The sequence below is a fragment of the Theropithecus gelada genome, chromosome 3 (assembly GCF_003255815.1).
Source record: "Theropithecus gelada isolate Dixy chromosome 3, Tgel_1.0, whole genome shotgun sequence".
Taxonomy (NCBI): Eukaryota; Metazoa; Chordata; class Mammalia; order Primates; family Cercopithecidae; genus Theropithecus; species Theropithecus gelada.
The window spans coordinates 126,555,028-126,579,754 of NC_037670.1; the positions used below are offsets into that span (position 1 = coordinate 126,555,028).

At 43.0% G+C, this 24,727-nt stretch overlaps 1 protein-coding gene across 1 annotated transcript in view; it reads right to left on the bottom strand.

Annotated features, from left to right (window-relative positions):
• Nucleotides 1-8,606, bottom strand: part of RSBN1L (round spermatid basic protein 1 like) — a 100,963-nt gene extending 92,357 nt beyond the window's left edge. Inside the window, exon 1 of the mRNA XM_025380329.1 lies at nucleotides 7,980-8,606. Within this exon, the coding sequence (XP_025236114.1) occupies nucleotides 7,980-8,562 (583 nt within the window). The 5' untranslated portion in view covers nucleotides 8,563-8,606. The remainder of the gene's footprint in view (nucleotides 1-7,979) is intronic.
• Nucleotides 8,607-24,727: the final 16,121 nt, after the last annotated feature.

The following is a 24,727-nucleotide window of genomic DNA, read 5'->3' on the forward strand; positions in this document are numbered from 1 at the left end:
ACCAAATTAATGACAGTATGGGGGTTGAGATATCACAGATACATCAATTAATGATAGTTTGGGGTAAAGGAAGAATCTCACTTGTATATTTACACATTTACACACACACACAATTAAAACTTTATTTTTTTGAGATGGAGTTTCGCTCATCACCTGTCACCCAGGGTAGAGTGCAATGGCACCATCTTGGCTCACTGCAACCTCCACCTCCCAGGTTCAAGTGATTCTCCTGTCTCAGCCTCCCAAGTAGCTGGGATAACAGGCGCCCGATACAGCTAATTTTTGTATTCTTGATAGTGACGGGGTTTCACCATGTTGGCCAGGCTAGTTTTGAACTTCTGACCCCAGGTGATCCACCCACCTCAGCCTCCCAAAGTGCTGGGTTTACAGGCATGAGCCACCGTGCCTGGCTACTATTTAAACTTCATAAGCACTATTAGTTATGTAATGGGAAAAAAAAAATCAGTCCTAATTGTTTCTTGGTAAAATTATTTACATCTGGAATAGGCTTTAAGATGCTAGAGCCAAAAATAAATAAATAAGTGGAGATGGGGAGGTGAAAAAAACTGTTGAAGTAGCATAATGAGTACACCCAGAATTCAAAGTACACTGGTTTCTTTTGTATTAATTAAAAATCTTGTGATTAAAAGTTAAATTTTTCAATCTGTAATTCAAGAAAATATAAAATATACAACATAAAGTTTAATGTATACTCAAAATGAAAATGTTTTGAAGTTACAAGTTTTTCATTATTTTTCAATATCCTATGTTAGGTAGTTTATCCATTACTTGAAAAGTTTAATTCACTTGAGATTGGTGAAAAATTAATGAGATTTATTATAACCAACTTAAAACTTCTGAAATACAAACTTCTTTCAAAAAGTTAGTATGGTTCATTCTAACTATCAGGTGGTCTCAGAAACCAGGACACCATGGGAAAATTAGACAAATTATACTTACTTGTGAAACTACATGTCTCCAATGCGTTAGGTATGAAAGTAAGGTCAGGAACTAGCATCCCTTACGAATGCCTAACAATATGCCAGGTTCTACAATATACTATGTTCATTCTAACAATCACCCTGTGAAAATATCATGCCTTTATAACAGACGTATATCAGCTCAAAAAGAGTAAGTGTATCAGGGCGTGGTTGCACACCTGTAGTCCTAGCTACTGGGGAGGGTGAAGCAGGAAGATCCTCTGAGCTCAGGAGTTCAAGGTTACATTGAGCTACGATAGTGCCACTGCATTCCAACCTGGGCAACAGAGCAAGATTCCTGTCTCTTAAAAATATACCCAAACAGGCCAAGCATGGTGGCTCACACCTGTAATCCCAGCACTTTGGGAGGCAGAGGCAGGCAGATCACCTGAGGTTAGGAGTTCGAGACCAGCCTGGCCAACACAGTGAAACCCCATCTCTACAAAAACACAAAAATTAGCTGGGCATGGTGGTGGGCACCTGTAGTCCCAGCTACTTGGGAGGCTGAGGCAGGAGAATCGCTTGAACTTGGGAGGCAGAGGTTGCAATGAGCAAGATTGTGCCACTGCACTCCAGCCTGGGTGAAAGAGTGAGAGTCCTTCTCAAAAAAAAAAAAAAAAAAAAAAAAAAAAAAAGAACCCAAACAGTAGGAAAAAAGAGACAAACACATACTCCACTTCTGACATAACTAGGAGATACTGTAACTATTACCTGAAATACAATGTATAAAGACAAAAAGCTAATGGTAGAATGGTAAATGCCTTAGCATAATGGGAGAGATAATAACAAACAATCCTCTTTACCCTGCAATACCCCAGAAAAGCTCAGAAATCCGAGGGTGCTAGGAAATAGAGCAGAATACCCACAAACACACACTCCTAAGGGAACAGGAGGTATGGTCCTCAGCAAAACTGAATCAGAGTGGCTCCAAGATGAGGGGTATCGCTCACAGAAAAGAGAAGTGAAATGCTGGTATGAAAACAGAGAGACTAGGTAAAAACTTACTAAATGACAAGACTTGTAGCTTTCTTCCCCTATGAAGCACTAGAACCCTGTCATATAAACTCATTACCTCTGCCAAGCCCTTCACTATGGACTGAATCATGCCTCCCCAAAATCCGTATGTTGAAGCCTTAATGCCTGATGTGACTGTATCTGAAAATAAGGCTTTTAGGAGGTAACTAAGATTAAATGAGGTCAGAGGGCACAGTCCCAATCCAATAAAATTGGTAGCTTTATAAAGAGAAAAGGAAGAGATTTTTCTTTCCATTATAGGAAAAGTCATGTGAGCACACAGGAAGGTGGCAGTTATCTACAGACCAGGAAAAGAGCCCTAACCAGAACCTGACCACGATGGTATGCTGACCTCAGGCTTCCAGCCACCAGAATTATAAAATTAATTTCTGTTAAGTCACCCATTCTATGGTATTTTATTATAGCAGCCCGAGTGACTAAGACACCCCTCCTCTCTCCATCATTCCACCCACACAGAGACAGGAAAATTAAAGGACCTCTATCTGAAGAAACTGAAAGCCTTCTTACCCAGCATCCAGAGAAAAGAAATGAAGATTAAAAACATGGCAGTCCATTAGTCATTAACCTTGCTCATGATCACAAAGATCTGAACAAAATCTCCAACTAAAAGAAAGCGACCAAAACAAACAAATAAGAAGAACCAAAAATAATAGGAAGAACAGAAGAACACCTCAAAGAAGCTGTCATTAATATCCTTGAAGAGGAAACAGAAAATGCTGCACCCATGAAAGAGGAACAAAATACCATAATACTGAAACAAAGGACAAGAGCTCTTAAAAATTCTTATTAAAAGCTTAAACTTTTCCTGGCGTGGTGGCTCACACCTGTAATCCCAGCACTTTGGGAGGCCAAGGCAGGCAGATCATGAGGCCAGGAGTTGGAGACCAGTCTGGCCAACACAGTGAAACCCTGTTTCTACTAAAAAATACAAAAAATTAGCTGGGTATGGTGGTGTGCGCCTCTAGTCCCAGCTACTCGGGAGACTGAGGCAGGAGAATCACACAAACCTGGGAGGCAGAGGTTGCAATGAGCCAAGATTGCACCATCGCACCCCAGCCCGGGCAACAGTGCAAGACCATCTCAAAAAAATAAAAGCTAAAACTTTAGAATTCAGTGAAGGCCAGGCACGGTGGCTCACGCCTATGATCCCAGCACTTTGGGAGGCCAAGGCAGACAGACCACCTAAGGCCAGGAGTTCAAGACCAGCCTGGTTAACATGGCGGAACCCTGTCTCTACTAAAAATACAAAAAATTAGCCGGGCGTGGTGGCGAATACCTGTAATCCCAGCTACTTGGGAGGCTGAGGCAGGAGAATTGCTTGAACCCAGGAGGCAGAGGCTGCAGTGAGCCAAGATCATGCCATTGCACTCTAGCCTGGGCAACAGAGCAAGACTCTGTCTCAAAAAAAAAAAAAAGTAAAATTCAGTGAAAGTTCAGAAGGAAGAGTGAGATGTGAAGAAAAACACCAAAGAAAAAAATATATAAATTATAAAATTCAGTGAAAGGATTGAAATCCCCCAGATAGTAGAATAGACAACTTTTTGGAGATCAGACATCTTAATCTACTTTGGGAACCAGACAATAATGGAATACCACCTTCAAACATTTGAGGGAAAATTATTTCCAATGCAGAAATTTCTCAACCGCCAGTCAAGTAAAAGGGTAATAATGAAATCCAAAATGAAAATCCAAAATGAAGGAAGAAACCAAAAGGAAGGCATAATAGTCAGAAAAATAAAGTTCAACAAAAGTTAAAGAAATTCCCAGAATATCACTAAGGAAAGTCCCAAGGTGATAGCTATACAGCAGGCCTAAAGAGGAAACAACCCAGACTAAAAAGCACAGAAGGGATGTCTTGTTTTTTTGGTTTTTTTGAGCCGGAGTCTTGCTCTGTCGCCCAGACTGAAGTGCAGTGATGCCATCTCAGCTCACTGCAACCTCCGCCTCCTGGGTTCAAGCGATGCCTCAGCCTCCCAGGTAGCTGAGACTATAGGCACACAACGCCACGCCCAGCTAACTTTTTGTATTTTTAGTAGAGATGGGGTTTCAGTGTTGCCTAGGCTGGTGTTGAACTCCTGAGCTCAGGCTATCCGCCAGCTTCAGCCTCCCAAAGTGCTGGGATTACAGGCGTGAGCCACCGCACCCAGCCCCAGAAGGGATGTCTACAGGAACAAATGGAATGGGTAAGTTTATCTGACAGATTTGCCCATGTGGAAAATTGCACTGAGAAGCATTTTATGGAGCTACTGGAGGGTACAGAAAGACTTTGCCAGAGAAAACTAAGCAAACGAAAAAAAATGAGACATGAAAAACAAAAGGTTATACAAGAAAATAAAATCATAGTAAATTATTCCTTCAGCAGAAACAAATATTTAGTCATATGATAAAAACTCTGAATATGAATTTAACCTAAAATTGTGCAGTCACAATACTGGAGGGTATAGTTAGAAAAATCTTCAGACACCCATCCCTTTGATATCACTCACATTTATATACCTCAGATTATTTGATTCTAAGAAAAGCTGCTATTTTCATTAAATTCTGCAACTACACTTTCAAGGTAAAAATTCAGTGAAATGCTCTGGTTTCGTCTTGGAATACTTCACAGGCTCATTTTAAGGAAAAAAGTAAGTCAACAAATACAATGCAAAAGTACTAACAATAGTTAGAAGATCTATACAAATTTTACTGGTTACTGGAGTCAGTGAAGGCACATTAATAGCTAATTAAATATTTGTTGTGTTGTTTGCCATAAAATAATTCTAAATTTTGGATACTCTTGGTATACGTCCATTTTTACTTTCCACACTTACCAATTCTACAATTTATTCAGTCTTACAAGAATATTAACTCTTCAGTAAATTACCTCCATAAGCACTAAAATCAGATTATTTTCTGGTTTTAAAAATCTAGAATGTTGGTTGGGCACGGCAGCTCACGCCTATAATCCCAGCACTTTGGGAGGCCAAGGTGGGCGGATCACGAGGTCAGGAGTTTGAGACCAGCCTGGCCAACATGGTGAAACTCTGTCTCTACTAAAAATACAAAAATTAGCCAGGCGTGTTGGCGAGTACCTATAATTCCAGCTACTCTAGAGGCTGAGGCAGGAGAATTTCTTGAATCCAGGAGGTGGAGGTTGCAGTGGGCCGAGATTGCGCCACTGCACTCCAGTCTGGGCAACAAGAGCGAGACTCTGTTTCAAAAAAAAAAAAAAAATCTAAAATGTTTTGCACTTTTCCTTTTTATAAGAAACTTAACTTTTACTTGGTGAGTCAAGCTATCACGCAAGTCAGCTACAGCAATATGATAAGATGGCCTTAGAGATTGTGAGGCATCAAGCCCTGCACTAAATGGGCCTATATTAGTATACTTTCATAATTCTCTTGTTCATCATTCTTAACTTTCATATCTGTCAATGATCCTTCCTCTATCAGCATTCACCCATCTTTTAATTAGTTATAGGGTTAAAAAAATTAATAACTATGCTTCAGATTTCAAATAACATTTACTGAATACCCTGCTAGGCCCTTTCATATACATGCTTTCATTTAATCCAAATACGTTCTGTTAGAATGGTCACCAACGTAAAAATAAAGCAGTTCTGACTTAAGACTTTTTAAAAGCCCAACTACAAATACAGGAGCTTAACTGTTTAATCAAATTGGGGTGCAGGCTAGGTCTTTCGAGTGTGCGTGGTTCAGGTTTGTTTTGTTGAGGGAGAATCTCTTCCTTGTTTAGGTGTCTTTATAGCTAATGTCTGGTTCTGACTCAGACTGTTCAATCAGCCAGTTGTGGATAATTGAAGGGTTACTGAACTATGCACAGCCAACTTAGAGCAACACTAAAAAGAGGTATATACCTAAACAAACACTTGGTCACCCATTCACCAAGATTTTTACAAAAAGCACAGAGAAATGAGCATTGTATTGCAAATTAGGACTTTCATATTTGCAACTATATCTATAATAAAGGCATATATGTATTCTTGCTATACCACTTGTTAATACCACTATTTAAGAATCTTCTTAATTCGTTAAAACAGAACTTCAATTCAGTTAAATTCAAACTTTAGAAAGATATAAGTATTCCCCAAGTTACGAGGGAAAAATTTTCACCATTAAATTTACCACCAAGACACTGAAAAGCAATCTTTTTCTCTGACAGTTTTTCAATAAGAGCATTTCTATCTGAAAAAATGAAAATCTTACAGTAGTGTTAATATCTTGTCACTACTCAAAAAAATCCACATAGGTCATGGGAAAAGATCATTCCCACATCTTAATGTAAAACCTATTACTGTTTATATTCAGGATTAACAATATTAGTGTTAACCCTCAAAAGAAGGAGGATTCGAAATGTAATTGAAAAGACTATAAAAATTCCTCTTTAACAGCCATTTCACTTTAAGGACCATTTGTGTACTCCACATTTCAAGTTAGAATTGTTAAAGAATGCTTATTCTCAAATACTCCATTACTCCAAGTATGTAACATTCATATTTACTTCCTCTTTCAGAGAACTTAGAGCAAATGTGCAGTTTATACACCACAAACACTAGTGATGATACCAAGCTGCTTACGGACAGACTTCCAGGCACTTATCCCCTAAATTTTACATATAATTGTTAAAACAAAATAGCTTTAAAATACTAACCACCTAAAATTCCTGAATAAAAGTACCATAAATCCCATCCTCAAAACCATTTTCCTAGAAGCAACACTCCCGGAAGCTGAGAGATCTTTACATTGCACCAGAGTCCCTAATGGCTATGCTTAGATGTCAAAGTTTTGCTACAGGCAAAAAATATCAAGGAAGAAGTGGCACTATTGCTACATGCACATGCAGCATGTTTTAAATTGTGAAAACAATATTATACCAAACAGAAAACTTTTCATGACCTAAGTTACTGTTAGATCAGCAATGCCAAAACTGCTTGACATTTCTTTTTCTAAAAAACAAAAAAAAAGAGTCATTTGACAACACTGTGTAGCAGTGCACATTTATAATGAAGATCATGCGCTTTAAGCTTGTGATCACATAAAGATTTGATTTTCACCTAGTCTGTATGTTGCACTATTGTCAGATCATTATGTATCCGTAGCTGAAGTGGCAGAAACACCTATTTTAAAGAAACACTATCTGAAAAATTATACGACTAGCCTACATTTAAAAACAAAACTGACCCTGTCTGACAAGAACCCTTAAGAATCTGCCTTTTTCTAATGCTCAAACATTCTGCAGCCGCTTGACCTGTCCAAAAATCGTCAAAGCTCCTGGCTCTTATCATTTGCTGCAGGAAAAAAAGAATATGGCTGAAAATTCTTTCAGAAGGGTGCTATTTCAAACAGGACCACCCAAAACACTTAAGAATACGCAGCGGAGAGTAGGGTGCAGGGAGGATACCTTACGAAACAGCGCACTTCGGGCCCTGCACGCTACCTCATTTCCCTAATAGGGATGAAAAGCTCAGGCCTCTGGTAGCTTCCAGCTGACGCCAGTGCTCTCTCCACACCCCTTTTTTGACAGGATTATCCGGGGTTGAACGCTGTGTCACAAATACGAATTCCCGCGACCACGTCTAAATGGCCTAACAATCAACCGAGCATCTTTTACAAGACCAAACCCTTCCCCCATCCCGTTCCCTCCATCTCTCTCCCTAGCCAAACACACCTAGGGGAGTCCTCAAGATGGATTTTTACAAATCCTGCAGCGCACTAACTGGGAGGAAGAAACGATACAGAAAATAAGAGCGTCGGCCATCCCCTTCTCTGCAACCGAAATTACAGGCTCCATTTCCTATCCCCTTGGGAACTGCAAAATCCTCTGCTGAAAACCGGACGCCTCCCGGCCCGTCCAGGCTGGCGCACGAGGCCGCCGCGCTCCCCCTTCCCGGGCCCCGTGGGCGCCAGTGGGGCGGCGGGGACCCGCGGCACCCTCCCCTCCCCCTCCCCGCACGGCACCCACCTCGGGGCAGCGGCTTCACCTCCCCGTTCTCCTCCCGGGAGGCCCCGCCGGCCTCTCGGGCCCCGCCGAGACCGTGCCTCCTCCTCTCCTTCTCCCGCTTCTCTTTAGGTCTGCGCGACTTAGCATTAGCCGAGGCAGCGGCGGCGGCGGGCAGAAGGAGATGGTGAGGTTGAGCGTGCAGCAGCGTAGGAGGGACCAGCAGTTTGCGCGGCACCGGCTGAGACAAGGAAGCGGAGGCTGAAGAGGGAACGGCCGTGCCAGCGGAAAAAGAGAAACTGCTCCGAGAAGAGGACGGGGAGGGAGCAGCAGACAGAGGGGCAAAGCTCCAAGACGCGGAGCTGCCATAGCTCTGAGGCGAAGGAGCTGCCGGCGGCTGCAGCTGCCTGCTGTTCCCGCCGCTGCCCCCTTCTCCGTTCACTCTCCGCGGTGCCTTCTTCTCCTCAGTCCGGACCTTCTTGGCGGACAGAGAACCCGGAGGGTCCCGGGAGGAGGGCTGCAACTTGCCAAACGGTTCTTTCTCCGAGACGGTGGCGGTGGGGGCGGTGGCAGCGACACAGTGCACTGGGCTCGGCGGTTCCGCCATTTTGCGCTTCTGTTGTATTTACTCTCCTCCGCTAGCCGGCGCGGGGCAGGGGGCGGGCCCTCCGCGTGGGCTAGGGAAGGGGCGGAGCGACCGGGCCACCGACCGAGACCTCCATTGGGCGAGCCACGCTGAGAGATCCACCTAAGAGCCAATCAAAGGCACAAACATCAGACGAAGGGGCGGGATCGCCAAAGGGACCCTCTTTGGAGGTCAGAGCTCGGAGGGGTGCGGCTAGTGGCGGAGCGCTCTGCGAGGGGAGGGCTTTCCACTGTTGCCAGCGTGAACTCGGGTGCCGGGTGGATATCAGGGAAGAATCCCTGCCCTGGACCCCCAGATCTGTCTTGGCCGAGGTAGCGATCGTCTCTGCTGCCAAGAAGACTTTTAGCTTGTACCGCTTTCCCTTCCATTTTTCCTGGGGTACCGCTCACCGTGCATCTGCGCGTTCAGAAAGCTGGATTTCGGGGATGCTCAGTTCAGAAGAGAAAAATTTGCCGGGAATCAAGTCCTTCTTTTTGTTAGTCGGTAGTCGATGATGGGAGATGTTCAAAATCATTTGATGTGGTGACAAGGTACGTTATTATTGCTAGATCATGTGCTCTAATCCATTGAGGGAGATAACTTCCGGCAACTCTAGAACTTTCGGATTACTTACAAGCTTGAAGGAGAGAGTCTGCCTGGATTTGGAGACTTTTTTGAACTGTTGTGGCTAGACCCTTAACATTTTTTATTTATTTATTTATTTTGTTTATTTATTGAGACAGAGTTTTGCTCTGTCGTCGAGGCTGGCGTGCAGTGGCGCGATCTCGTCTCACTGCAACCTCCGCCTCCCGGATTCAAGCTATTCTCCTTCCTCAGCCTCCCCAATAACAGGGATTACAGGCGCCCGACACCATGCTCGGCTAATTTTTGTGTTTTTATTAGAAACGGGGTTTTACCATGTTTGCCAGGCTGGACTCGAACTCCTGATCTCAGGTGATCGGCCCACCTCCTCTTCCCAAAGTGCTAGGATTACAAGCGTGAGCCACCATGTCCGGCCTTAAGATTTTAATTTTATAATAATTATTATAACTTAGAGTTGCCAAGAAAAATTTGTTGGCGATTATTTATAGATGTTTGAAAGACAAGAATTGTTTTTTTCGATTTCTGTATTTTAGCATTTAGTAAGCACACTGCGTGTTGGATGTTTTGTAAGCATGTGCTTTGATTTTTGCTTCGAAGATAAGCAATTTGGGGAGATGGGTTTTAGCTTAAAAGATAAGAAATGTGGCCAGGCGCGGTGGCTCACGCCTGTAATCCCAGCACTTTGGGAGGCCGAGGTGGGCAGATCACAATGTCAGGAGTTCGAGACCAGCCTGGCCAACATAGTGATAAACCTGTCTCTACTAAAAATACATAATTAGCTGGGCGTGGTGGCACGCCCCTGTAGTCCCAGCTACTCTGGAGGCTGAGGCAGAAGAAGCCCTTGAATCCGGAAGGCGGAGGTTGCAGTGAGCCGAGATCTGCCATTGCACTCCAGCCGGGGTGACAGTGCCAATTTATTCATTTTTTAAAGAATATTTTTAAGATTTTTTTTTTTTCGGCCAAGAGCGGTGAGTGGCTCACGCCTGTAATCCCAGCACTTTGGGAGGCGGTGGTGGGTGGATCACCTGAGGTCAGGAGTTCGAAACCACCTTGACCAACATGGTGAAATCCTGTCTCTACTAAAAATACAAAAAAAAATTAGCCAGGCATGGTGGTGCACGCCTGTAGTCCCAGCTACTTGGGAGGCTGAGGCAAGAGAATCACTTGACCCCTGGAGGTGGAGACTGCAGTGAGCCGAGATTGCGCCACTGCACTCCAGCCTGGGCAACAGAGTGAGACTCCATCTCAAAAAAAAAAAAAAGGTCTGAAGTCAAATTTAATATTGGTTTATGGTCTTATTTTTAGGTGCCTCAAATTTTTTAAAGTAATAAAATTATTGAATGTGTAACATGAAAACTTTCTAATTGGAATTGACTGGCAGCAGATGTCTTCAAGAAAATTAGCATTGGTGGGAGAGTGGACCGAGAGGATTAGGCTGGAAATCATCTGCTAATGCACTAGTTTCGTGACCTTAGTCTGGCTGCTTCACTTGTTAGGTCCTCTGTTTTCTTACCTGTTAAATGAGTAAATTTGATTACATGATCACTAAGGTGCCTTCCACACTCAACTTATGCCATATTCAAGAAGATTTTCAAAATCACTCCGAAACTATTACAATTGAATTCAGTTTTTAATTGTTGACCCTCCTAATCTAGTAAAGTGTCTCTAACATCCATTAATATAGTGCCTGGAAACTTGCACCACTCATTCTCTGATCTCTAGCACACAGGTCTGGAAAATCTGACTTCTTTTTTTCTTTTTTTTTTTTTTTGAGACGGAGTCTTGCTCTGTCACCCAGGCTGGAGTGCAATGGCCAGATCTCGGCTCACTGCAAGCTCCGCCTCCTGGGTTCACGCCATTCTCCTGCCTCAGCCTCCTGAGTAGCTGGGACTACAGGCACCCGCCACCTCGCCCGGCTAGTTTTTTTTGTATTTTTTAGTAGAGACGGGGTTTCACCGTGTTAGCCAGGATGGTCTCGATCTCCTGACCTTGTGATCCGCCCGTCTCGGCCTCCCAAAGTGCTGGGATTACAGGCTTGAGCCACCGCGCCCGGCCTAAATCTGACTTCTTAAGAGCCCAGGTAAACTATACCCTTGCCTGCATGAATTTGTTACTCCTTGCATTACATTATACTCTCATGCACTGTTATTAGGCCTGGCACTAAATTTGTAGAGCCTGGGCAAGAGTGTGGCTATGGAGGTCCAGACACCATCTGTCTAAATATTTAAAAAATAAATCAAGATAACAAACTTCTATAAAATACATTCTATTCTACTTCCTTGACAGATCCACTTTCATATGATCTGGAAGTCCATGTTTGAATTTAGAGTTCTCAGAGTCCCCGGACTGACCCCATTCTCCCATCCCCAACTTCATCACCTGCCACACCAAAAGGGGCTGTACATACACCCAACATGTCCAGGCATATGTCCATATCCCCCGCCTGCAAATGGTGATGTGCAATTGGCAGCTCACTCTGCCCTCAGATCTAGCCAGTCTAAAAGAGGAGTGCAGGCTCCAGGCAGGCATGGCCCCTGACCTCATGGGCTCCTCATCCTTTACAGCAAGAGGAGGGCCAAGTAAACAGAGGCCCCTTACCCAGGTCTAAAGACAGTACTTGTCTGTTATAAAACATACGCAACTATCTTATTTTCTGTCCTGTGTAATTAGCCATTCCCTTTCAACTAGATTATTCTTGTCAACTCTTAACTGGCAGAGATTTTCTACCACTATCACCAATTTCTTTTAGCATAATCTCTTTATAATCTCATACAGGTTTTTAATTCTACAGCTAGAAAGCTCTTTTCAAGACCTCGGCCAGGTATAGTGGCTCATGCCTGTAATCCCAGCACTTTGGGAGGCCGAGGCAGGCAGATCACCTGAGGTCAGGAGTTTGAGACCAGCCTGGCCAACGTGGTGAAACTTTGTCTCTACTAAAAATACAAAAATTAGCTGGGCATGGTGGCACACCCTTGTAGTCCAGCTACTCGGGAGGCTGTGGTGGCAAATCGCTTGAATCTGGGAGACAGAGGTTGCAGCGAGCCGAGATCATGCCAGGGCACTCCAGCCTGGGCAACAGAGTGAGACTCCGTCTCAAAAAAACGAAAAAAAGCCTGGATCTGACCACCTCTCTTGCCTTGCTTCAGACCTGAAGTCAATGGCTTTCATTGCTCTCAAGACAAAAAACAAAATCCTTAATGTGTCCTATAAGACCCTTCATGATCTAGCCCCTTCTTCGTTCAAACTAAAAGATCTTTAATCTCCAGAATGCACGATGTTGTCTTTCAACATAGGAACATTGCAATGTGGTTCTCTCTACCTGATGTGCTTTTTCCTTTGGCTGTTGCCTATGTGATGATTTGGATAATGAACGTAAGGGAAGCAGATATCATGAATACCTTCTATATTTCTAACCAGCAAAACTTGGACCGTGGGGCCATTCCCTGAGCCAAGAAACACTGGAAGAGTGACAAGTTTCAGGTACTCTTGGACCTTGGACCTGTTGAACCATGAAGTGCGTTTTCTCATCTCCATACCTTTTTGCTTTTCGGTTGTTGGTGTTGTCGACTCACTGGTTATCTGTTGCTTCCTTTTCCATTTCATTCCCTGTAACGGCTCTACCAAAAGCATGCTACCCTACCTACCCTACACCCTGCTTCTCCACCTTTTTTTTTTTTTTTTTTTTTTTGAGGTCGGGTCTCAGCTCTGTCACCCAGGCTAGAGTGCAGTGGCAGGCTCACAGCTGTAGCCTTGACCTCCTGGGCTCAAGCATTCCCCCCACCTCAGCCTCCCGAGTGGCTGGGACTAGGGCATGCGCCACCATACCCAGCTAATTTTTATATTTTTGTAGAGACAGGGCTTCGCCATGTTGTTGCCCAGGCTGGTCAAGAACTCCTGGGCTCAAACACTCTGACCACCATGGTCTCCCAAAGTGCTAGGATTAGAGACATGAACCAGCATGCCCGGCTGAAACTGGGTCTTTTATAAAGAACAGAAATTTATTTTCTCACAATTCTAGGGGCTGGAGGCCCAAGATCCTGGCACTGGCAGGTTCATTTGTTTGATATGGGCCACATCCTCCTGAGGGGAGGAACATATTGGCCTCACATGGTAGAAGGCAGAAGGTTAGCAGGCTGAAGGCTTCATGAGGCCTCTTTTATCTTATTTACTTATTTTGAGACAGAATCTTGTTCTGTCACCCAGGCTGGCGTGCAGTGGCGCAACTGCAGCCTCAACCTCCTGGACTAAAGTGATCCTACCACCTCAGCCTCCCAAGTAGCTAGGACTTCAGACACTCACCACAGCTCGCAGCTAATTTTTGTTTATTTTTTGTAGAGATGGGGCCTCACTGTGTTACCCAGGCTGGTCACAGACTCTTGGGCTCAAGTGATCCGCTTGCCCATGAAGCCTCTTGTAATCCCATAAACCTCATTCACAAGAGAGCAACCCTTCTGGCCTAAACATCTCTTAAAGGCCCCACATCTTAATACCATTACATTGGCCATTAAGTTTCAACACCTGAATTTTGGAGGGGACACATTGAAACCGTAGCAATGGGTAAAAAATAATAATAAGTCAGAGTCAGGTTGAATGTGAGATAATAGGAAGTGGAGGGGACTATAGAAAACTGGGAATGTGGTGTGTTTTCTACAATATACATTTGTGCTTCTCAGCGCTCGCTGATCGTTCCCTTATGGAAATAGTGGGCCTACTTGCTAAATATGTAGACTTTTTAATGGGAAGTTTCCTAAACACCATGCAAGCCAAACAAAACATCTGTGAGTCAGATATAACCCACAGACGAGCAGGCTGACTTCCATCTAGAAAGGAGTAGCTTCGTTTTGTTAAGATAGTTTTGAGAGTTTGGTTTGTTTTCATGCACAACCCTGCCTTTGTCCATTGCTGGAATAGATGCTAATCGAATATATTCAAACTTCCAGCCACAACAAATGTGTGTTAGCAGTTTTTAGAGCTGTCCTCTGTGTATTTAAGGAGAGCAAACTGGGGGAAAATAAAGTTGAAAATTGTAGTAGAGGGATCAGCCACCGCTTAAAGGCTTCACTGAAGAGCCATTAGCAACCACACAGCGGAAAGCAAAAGGTAGAAAGAGTAAAAGGGGCCAAATGGAGTAAATAGAAACTATCCATAAATGTCTCTCCTGGGGTTAATTATGCTGCCAGAATTTTCATATGGAAGAACATCAGCTCATTTTGATACTTATTTTAAGAAAGGGATAGGAGGCCTGTAAAATGGGTATAAGGAGCCTTTTTCAATCATGTAAATCTCAGAAAAGAAAAGCTTAAGTTTTGTGGTTGTTAAAAAAAAAAAAATGGTTTGTGGTTCTAGTCAATTCTCCAGGAAGAGGAAGCTATTTTAGGTAAGAACTGGTAGGTAGAGAGTAAAATGTATTTATCCACACCTCGAAGCCTAGGTGTGGCAAAGAAATGTAAGGAAAAATGATAGACTCATAGAATGTCCGAATTGCAAATGCAGCCCAGTACCTAATTTGTTAATTTTCTTTACTATCCTTTACTTTCTTTTTGAACAGTGAATAACCTCCAGAGTAACCATTCTTGGCTTCATAGTTTGAGCCACAATGTCACACCACTTGTGGTTAAGAGGATACTGTTTACTGAGTGCCTTGTGTATCTCTTATGTTTGTGGGTGTTTTGCATCATCCCAATTCTACAAAGCTTTCCAAGGCATTTTTCAAAACTGAGCTGGAATTTCATGTTTATTCTGACTCTACACCAGTTTTCTTTCTAATATGTCCTATTTTGCAAGAGGAAGCAGAAGTCTAAAGCATCAGAATGTTAAATCCAGACATTGGTCAGGCCTCTTTAGAAGTTTAAGTTAATTAAAGTTTTATGTTCAGAAAATAGACATTCAAAAAAGATGCAGTGTTTCTTAGAGTGCTGGTAGATTCCAGCGCTTTTATCTCATAGAAAAGAACAGGTTTGAATGTGTCCCCAAAAGTTGTGTGTTCCCCAAAGTTCATGGCTTAGAAACTGAATCTCTAATGCAACAGTGTTGAGTGGTGGGGCTTTAAGAGGTGATGAGGTCATGAGGGCTCTGCCCCATGAAAGGATTAATGCCATTATCCAGGAGTAGACTAGTTTTTACGGGAGTGGGTTCCTGATAACTGATAACCCACAGTTAGAAGAGTGCAGTTTTGTACAAATACCACACATGCGAGTACAGCCAACAAATTACAAAACTACGACTGTCACAAAGTTATTTCATAATTTTAATTTTGCAGATTCTGCTTTGAAAAGCTTGTCTGTATGATTTATGTACAGTGCCTTGAGGTAACAATATGATGATATCGTAATATATATTTTGCCTCACATTCAAGTGCTGGCTCTTCTTGATTCCCCTCAAATTAATAACTACTTCTATACCATTAGCTTATACCAACAGCTAAGGACCCATCAAGGAAATAACCACTCTTTTGTTTAACTTTTAAAACTAACCCAATAAGTCTCTTTACATATAATGCCTATTCTAAGGATTTTTTTTTTTTTTTTTTTTAAGACGGAGTCTCACTCTGTCACCCAGGCTGGAGGGCAGTGGCACGATCTTGGCTCACTGCAAGCTCCACCTCCCAGGTTCACGCCATTCTCCTGCCTCAGCCTCTTGAGTAGCTGGGACTACAGGTGGCCGCCACTACGCCTGGCTGATTTTTTGTATTTTCAGTAGAGACGGGGTTTCACCATGTTAGCCAGGATGGTCTCGATCTCCTGACCTCGTGATCCACCCACCTCGGCCTCCCAAAGTGCTGGGATTACAGGCGTGAACCACCGCGCCCAGCCTATTCTAAGGATTTTAATCCTAATCTTTTCCCTATTTAATCTGTATAATTCATCTCAATGGGTGGAAAATACTAAGTTCTAATGTCACTGGGAGTTTTCTGCTAGTGAAAGTGTAGAATAAGGAGAGACAAATCAGATACCAAGAAACCTTGAATATCAAGACCTGAAACCTGAAGTAAAGGTTTGCCAAATCCAGCTTTGACAACATAGATGGACAAGTGCAAATGCAAGATAAAGGTGCTTTCTATTTGTTAAGTTCTTTTAACCTTAGGTGGGGTTTGTCCTGAAATCTTAATCTTGCCATCTGAGCTTACAAATACTGCCAGTATGCCTTACTCATCACTTTCATCTGTGTCAAATGTGTGAATAGTCTGGACACCCAGTTACTTTAGTTTCCTTACAGTAAACTGGCAGTACATGGCATAGATCCTGGAGGCACACAGTTTCTCTTAAAAGTTGTTTGATGGGCTGGGCGCAGTGGCTCACGCCTATAATCCCAGCACTTTGGGAGGCTGAGGCAGGTGGATCACCTGAGGCCAGGAGTTCGAGACCAGCCTGGCCAACATGGTGAAACCCTGTCTCTACTAAAAGTACAAAATAAGCTGGGCGTGATGGTGCATACCTGTAATCCCAGCTACTTGGGAGGCTAAGGCAGGAGAGTATCTAGAACCTGGAGGGTGGAGGTTGCAGTGAGCCTAGATCGCACCACAGCACTCCAGCCTGGGCAAAAGAGCAAGAATCCATCTCAAAAAAAAAAAAAAGTTCACTTGATGATGCCAAGTGAAGTGATTCAATGGTTATAGGGAAAGAAACCTAAAATAATGCAGCACCAATATAAACTGCAGTATACAATTATAATATAGGTATTTGTGAATGAATAAATGTTTGGGGATTAAATACCTTTCTTTTTTTTGAAACAGGACCTTGCTCTGTCACCCAGGCTGGAATGCAGTGGTGCGATCTCAGCTCACTGCAACCTCTGCCTCCTGGATTCAAGCAATTCTGTGTCTTAGCCTCCTGAGTAGCTGGGACTATAGGCACGCACCACCACACCCAGCTTATTTTTGTATTTTTTGTTGACAGGGTTTCGTCATGTTGGCCAGGCTGGTCTCGAACTCCTGACCTCCAGTGATTCGCCTGCTTCGGCCTCCCAAAATGCTGGGATTACAGGCGTGAGCCACAGTACCCAGCCTAAATACCATTTTTGAAGTTCCAAATAGGAGTGTCAAACAGAAAAACCCCAATATGTTAGGGGGAAATGATTTTTTTTTTGAGGATATGAAAGGTAGTGTTATTTTTATTTCTATCAGCAAACTAATTTCTCTGACCACTTATGACAATTGAAAGCATAAGTCATATTTACATATATATTGCCTCTCTCCCCCATAATCTGTTATGTTTGTAGTAACATTATAATAGTTTTTTGTGTGTGGTTTTTTGTTTGTTCGTTTGCTTGCTTTTGCTAGTCAATGACATTATTTTCTACAGTTTCTTTATTCCTTGGTATACTACCACTTATGCTAGAGGTTCTTCTGTCACCATCCATTTATGGATTCACTTCTTCAGTTTATTGTCAAGTTTATTAAATAGTCTGCTTTTGGCTGGGCACAGTGGCTCATGCCTGTAGTCCTAGCACTTTGGGAGGCCGAGGCAGGTGGATCACGAGGTTAGGAGTTCGAGACCAGCATGGCCAACATAGTGAAACCCCGTCTCTACTAAAAGTACAAAAAAACAATTAGCTGGGTGTGGCAGTGGGCACCTGTAATTTCAGCTACGCAGGAGGCTGAGGCAGGAGAATCCCTTGAACCCAGGAGGCAGAGGTTTCAGTGAGCCGAGATCAAGCCATTGCACTCCAGCCTGGGTGACAGTGCAAGACTCCATCTCAAAAAAGAAAAAGTCTGCTTTCCTTATTTTCCACATATGTTAAGTGTTTAGTCAGTAAATGCTTAACACCTACCTGTTGCCAGGCACAAGGCAGACCCAGTCTCTGTCCTCATGGAGTTAACTTTAATCACAAGATCTGTTTCCAAATAATCTCTTGTTTAAGACTGTGTTGCTCTGTTGTTCAAGACTGATCTCATTTATTACTGATGACAATCAAACAGTATTAAGTGTCTACAATGTGCCCAGCACTGTGTGACAATGTAATTAATAATATAATGAAATTAGTAGGCAAAGAACATGGGGAAAGACTTTCTAGGCTGAGGAACAAGCATTTGGAAAGAGATGGAGAGTAATGACACATGCAATGTGGTATTCTTTGTGAGAAGTTCATTGTGGTTCAAGGATAAAGGACACAAAGTGCCATAAAAGGAGAGGGCTCTCTAAAATGGGTGAGAGCCAGATTGTGTAAAGTGTTGCCCTTGACAGCCTTGGCATGCTGAAGAGTCAGTAAATACCTTTTGTTAACTTAGGGACTTTAATGAGGAAGAGTGAAAAATGTTCACGTAACCATTTTCACTTCCTGCTAATTCCTCACAGACTTCACCAGGTACTGCTTTCTAACTTCAGTTGGCCAGATCCACATGTCAGATCAGGCCAATTTGCCTTTTGACTACCCATGCAATACTTAAACACTGTTGCCGTTATCACAGCTTTTCTTCAAACCAGATAATATTAGGGACAATTGAAATTTGGGAATTAGATTTACCTTTGCTGCTACTAAGTAATTGTCAGAATTTTAAATGTCATATTCATTTTACACAGCTAATCTCTTTAGCTTTCCTATGTATATTCCTACTTATGATTACTTATAATTCTTATCTGAAAGCATTAAAATATTTTGAAAGTAAGACAGTAAAATTGTGAAATACTTTGGTATTGGTTACAAAACAGTACTTAGGTACCTTGTTCCTGATTTTTCTGTATTTTTTAAAAATAAGGCCAGGCACAGTGGCAAATGCTTATATTCCCAGCTACCCAGTAAGCTGAAGCAAGAGGATCACTTGAGCCCAACCTGGGCAGCATAGTGAAACCCCAGTCACCAATTAAAAACAAACAACAACCAAAAAAAAGAGTATATTTTTTGAAGATATTTTACCACATATACAGAAGCAAACAAAGAGGGGGAGGAATTGTTTAAAATAATGTTAAGCTAAATAAAACCAAAGAAAATTTAAGTAATAGTTAATAGTTATTGTTATAGAAGAGATCAAGTTACTACCCCATTCTCGAAAAGGAAAATCTGCAAGTAGACAGTTTGCGGTGCTAGAGTAAGCTTTTCCTTAATTTCAGAAAGCCTGTATTAGGCATTTACTTTATGCCAAACCCCATTTTAGTGACTGGAAATATAAAATAAATGAAACACAGTCCCTGCTCTCAGTGGACTTGTTGTCTAGGGAATGTTAAGTAGAACCACCTGAAAATGCATTGTTTTTGTAGGCCAGCTATCGGTTCCACCTGACATACGTGTAAACAGAAATTTGCAATAATAAAGATATGACCAAGGTGCTACTGGCACTGACAAAATGCTTCATGCTGCCTAGAGCAGTCAGTGAAGGCTCCCCAGGGGAGATGACGTTTGAACTGAGTTTCGGAAGATGATTGGAGTTTACCATGTGTTCATAGGAAGCAAGGAGAATGAGGGCATTCCAGTAGCAGGAGACAGCATGCATAGAGTTGTTGAATGAAGAAAGAGCCTAGCGCACAAGGGAAACTGCAAAAGTTCAGACTGGTTGGAATGCTGGAAATATTGTGAATGACAGGAGATGAGACTGGCAAGAAAACAGAGGTCAGATTGTGGAAGGTTGTCAAGCCAAAGAGTTTGATTTTATTCTTGAGATTGATGAGATGTGTGTAATCCAGGAGTGTGCAAGACAATCTATAAGGGTTCAGAAAACATACTGATTCTATGTACAGTTACCTTTGTCTTAATTTTAAAATTTCAAATTGTGTAGGAGTTACAGTGTGTATAATTGTTATTATAGTACTGGATCAAAATAATTTATAAATAAATACAGACATAATATAGTGTATTACAGGTTAAATTGTGTACCTCAAAAATTCATGTTTAAGTTCTAACCCCCATTATCTCAAACTGTGACCTTATTTGGAAATACGATCATTGCAGATGTAATAGTTAGTGAGGTCAAGTTAAGAAGCAATAGGAGGCCAGGCATGGTGGCTCACACCTGTAATCCCAGCACTCTGGGGAGGCCAAGGTGGGTGGATCACCTGAGGTCAGGAGTTCAAGACCAACCTGGGCAACATGGTGAAACTCCGTCTCTAATAAAAATTAAAAAATTAGGCTGGACGTGGTAGCTCACACCTGTAATCCCAGCACTTTGGGAGGCCGAGGCAGACGGATCACCTGAGGTCAGGAGTTTGAGACCAGCCTGGCCAACATAGTGAAACCCTGTCTCTACTGAAAATACAAAAATTATTTTGTATTTTGGTGGCAGACACCTGTAATCCCAGCTACTCGGGAGGGTGAGGTGGGAGAATCGCTTAAAACTGGGAGGTGTCCGGGCGCGGTGGCTCAAGCCTGTAATCCCAGCACTTTGGGAGGCTGAGACGGGCGGATCACAAGGTCAGGAGATCGAGACCATCCTGGCTAACACGGTGAAACCCCGTCTCTACTAAAAAATACAAAAAACTAGCCGGGCGAGGTGGTGGGCACCTGTGGTCCCAGCTACTCCGGAGGCTGAGGCAGGAGAATGGCGTAAACCCGGGAGGCGGAGCTTGCAGTGAGCTGAGATCCGGCCACTGCACTCCAGCCTGGGTGACAGAGCCAGACTCAGTCTCAAAAAAAAAAAAAAAAAAAAACTGGGAGGTGGAGTTTGCAGTGAGCCACACCACTACACTCCAGCTTAGGAGACAGAGCGAGACTCCGTCTCAAACAAACAAACAAACAAAAGTGAAAGAAAAAAAGAAGCAATAAGGTGGTCCCCCAATCCCTAATCCAGTATGACTCATGTCCTTCCAAGAACAGAAAATTTGAACACAGACACACAAACAGGAAGAATGCCTATGCCTTTTGAAGGTAAAGGCGGACATTGGGGTAATGCTTTTACTAGCCAAGGAACTCCAAAGGTAGCCAGCAAACTGTCAGAAGCAAGGGGAGGGTCCTGGGACATATTCTCCTCACAGCCCTCAGAAGGATCAGTCCTGCTCACCTTGATCTTGGACTTGCAGCCTCCGGAACTGTGAGGCAAATGTCTGTTGTTTAAACTATCCAGTTTGTGATACTTTGTTACAGCAGCCCTAGCAGATTGAGATACTTGGTCAAAAACTTCAGGCAACACTGATGAGATGATGCAAAGGCTTTGAAGAGTTGGTTTATGTTTAAGAGTCCAAATCATGAATGTCCTATCTTTATACAGTCTCTGTATTCAAGAATTGACCTTAGGCTAGGCACAGTAGTTCACGCCTGTAATCCCAATACTTTGGAATGCCAAGGCAGGAGGATTGCTTGAGGTCACGAGTTTGAGATCAGCCCTCATGTATTAGTCCATTCTCATGCTGCTTATAAAGACATACCCAAGACTGGGTAATTTATAAAGAAAAAGAGGTTTAGTGGACTCACAGTTCCACGTGGCTGGAGAGGCCTCACAATCATGGCGGAAGGTGAAAGGCACGTCTTAGGTGGGGGCAGACAAGAGAGAAATGAGAGCCAATCTAAAGGAGAAACCCCTTATGAAATCGTCAGATCTCGTGAGACTTATTCACCACCATGAGAACAGTGTGGGGAAACTACCCCCATGATTCAGTTATCTCCCGCCGGGTCCCTCCCACCACACATGGGAGTTCTGGGAGCTACAATTCAAGATGAGATTTGAGTGGGGACAAAGCCAAACCATATCACCTTTTTTTTTTTTTTTTTTTTTGAGACTGAGCCTGGCTCTGTCACCCAGGCTGGAGTGCAGTGGCCGGATCTCAGCTCACTGCAAGCTCCGCCTCCCGGGTTTACGCCATTCTCCTGCCTCAGCCTCCGGAGTAGCTGGGACCACAGGCGCCCGCCACCTTGCCCGGCTAGTTTTTTGTATTTTTTAGTAGAGACGGGGTTTCACCGTGTTAGCCAGGATGGTCTCGATCTCCTGACCTTGTGATCCGCCCATCTCAGCCTCCCAAAGTGCTGGGATTACAGGCTTGAGCCACCGCGCCCGGCTTCACCTTTTCTCTACTAAAAATTAAAATTAAAAAATTAAGCTGGCATGATACTATATGTCTGTAGTTCTAGCTACTTGGGATGCCAAGGTGGGTGAATTGCTTGAGCCCCGAAGGTTGAGGCTGCAGCGAGTCATGATCATGCCACTGCACTCCAGCCTGCACAACAGAGCAAAGCCCTGTCTCAAGAAACAACAAAAAAATAATTTAACTTAAGGTGATGTCTTGACTGCAGTATTTATTCTACTTTTTAAAGCCATTATGGTGGGAAAACAATTTGTTTACATTTGTAGTATAGTTTATGTTAAAGGTTGAAGAAACTGGGAAATATTTTATCTTTAACTCAAAACAGGATGGTGATATACAATAGTTTTAGGCAAAAAAAATTTACATTTAAGAAAAAAAGTATCATTGAATCCCATTAGGCAGAAGTGGAGCCACAAGCAAAAACAGGGCTGGTTATGGACGTAGGTTTCCCTTTCTATTCATATGTTGAAACCTAATTCCCAATGTGATGGGTTTTGGAGATGGGGTCTTTGGGAGGTAATAGGTCATGAGGGTGGAACCCTCGTGGATGGGATTAGTGCCATATAAGAAGAGTCCAGAGAGCCAGCTCACTCCCTTTGTGCCATGTAAGGATACAAGAAGTCGGCCTGGAAAAGAACCCTCACCAGAACCCTACACTGGCACTCTGATCTTGGACTTTCAGCCTCCAGAGCTGTGAGAAATAAATTGTCTTTAAGTCATCCAGTTTATCGTACTTTGTTACACCAGCCCAAACTGACTGAAGATGGGGTCCTAGCAAGCAAAATCATAGCTGTGAAGACTGTAATAGTATCTCATCAGCATAGGGAGGGCTATAGGCAAAACATGCACTAGTCTAGCTACTTAATCTTCAAGTATTAAGGACAACCTGTCCTTTTTATACAAGTCATACATTAGACATGTGCCTAAAATTGCAAAACACTGTGATTGAGTTTTCAAGGCTAGGGATACACCTCAAACTCAGATGTACTTCTTTGGTGCCTATTTGTAAGTCAGCAAAATCCAGAATTCAACAATATGTTAATTAATGTATTAATATGAAAATATTTTTGTGCATTATATTTTCTGCATTTTAGATCTTTGTGTGCCGTGGAATATTTGATGATTTTTGGCTTTACTTAGGTTAAGTCAACCAAAGCATTTTGAAATGCTGCTTTTTTTTTTAAATTCACGTGTATTTGTGGGTTTTTGTTTTTGTTATTATTGTTGTTTGAGACAGGGTCTTACTCTGTCATGCAGGCTGGAGTGCAGTGTCACAATCACGGCTCATTGCAGCCTCAACCTCCCAGGCTCGGGTCATCCTCCCACCTCAGCCTCCTGAGCAGCTGAGATTATAGGTGCCCACCACCATGCCCATCTCCTTTTTGTATTTTTAGTGGAGATGGAGTCTCACCATGTTGCCCAGGCTGGTCTTGAACTCCTGGGCTCAAGTGATCTGCCCTCCTCGACTTCCCAAAGTGCTAGGATTACAGGTATGAGCCACCACACCAGGCCTAAATCCACATGTATTTGTAATAGTTTTGCCATTGTTTAGACAGGTAGTTTTTAGATTTTTTAAAGTAATAGAAGAAGCCTTTCTTCCAACTAAATCTTATGTGGAAGTCCAATATGCAGCAGTTACGTTAGGCAGTCATAGAGGACTGGCCATTTATAAAAAATATACCCTTGTTTTAAATCTTTGTTTCTTGTATTTAGTCTTGAAGTTCCATGTTTTATGACTACGTATTCTATGTTTATTTTATAGCGTGTTAGTAAAATGAAAGGAATTTACATGGATGGGGATGATAAAGATGCTACTGACCTATTATTATAGGGCCTATGCTTGGAGTTGCTTTTCAGTAATGGGATTGGATTTATAAGAATCCATCTATCAGGCTGGGTGCGGTGGCTGACGCCTGTAATCCTAGCACTTTGGGAGGCCGAGGCAGGCAGATCACGAGGTCAAGAGATCGAGACCATCCTGGCCAACATGGTGAAACCCCATCTCTACTAAAAATACAAAAATTAGCTGGCTATGGTGCCGCATGCCTGTAGTCCCAGCTACTCAGGAGGCTGAGGCAGGAGATTCGCTTGAATCTGGGAAGCAGAGGTTGTAGTGAGCTAAAAAATGAATCCATCTATCATCTGGCTGGGCATGATGGCTCACACCTGTAATCCCAGCACTTTGGGAGGCCAAGGAGGGAGGATCATGAGGTCAAGAGATCGAGACCATCCTGGCCAACATGATGAAACCCCGTCTCTAATAAAAATACAAAAATTAGATGGGCGTGGTGGTGGGCGCCTGTAATCCCAGCTACTTGGGAGGCTGAGGCAGGAGAATCGTTTGAATCGCTAGCTGAGATCATGCCACTGCACTCCAGCCTGGGCAACAGAGTGAGACTTCGTCCCAGAAAAAAAAAAGAATCCATCTATCCTCTTTAATTTAGTCCCCTTTGTGGCCACACAGCAGTCTGTGTCCTATACCCACTTGGTCAAGAATATGTGTACTACTCACAAAAATGTATTTCTCAGTAAGTGACTCCCCTCTCTCTCCTTTCACCACTGTTCTTTTAACAATTTTTGTTTGTGCACTATTCATTTAA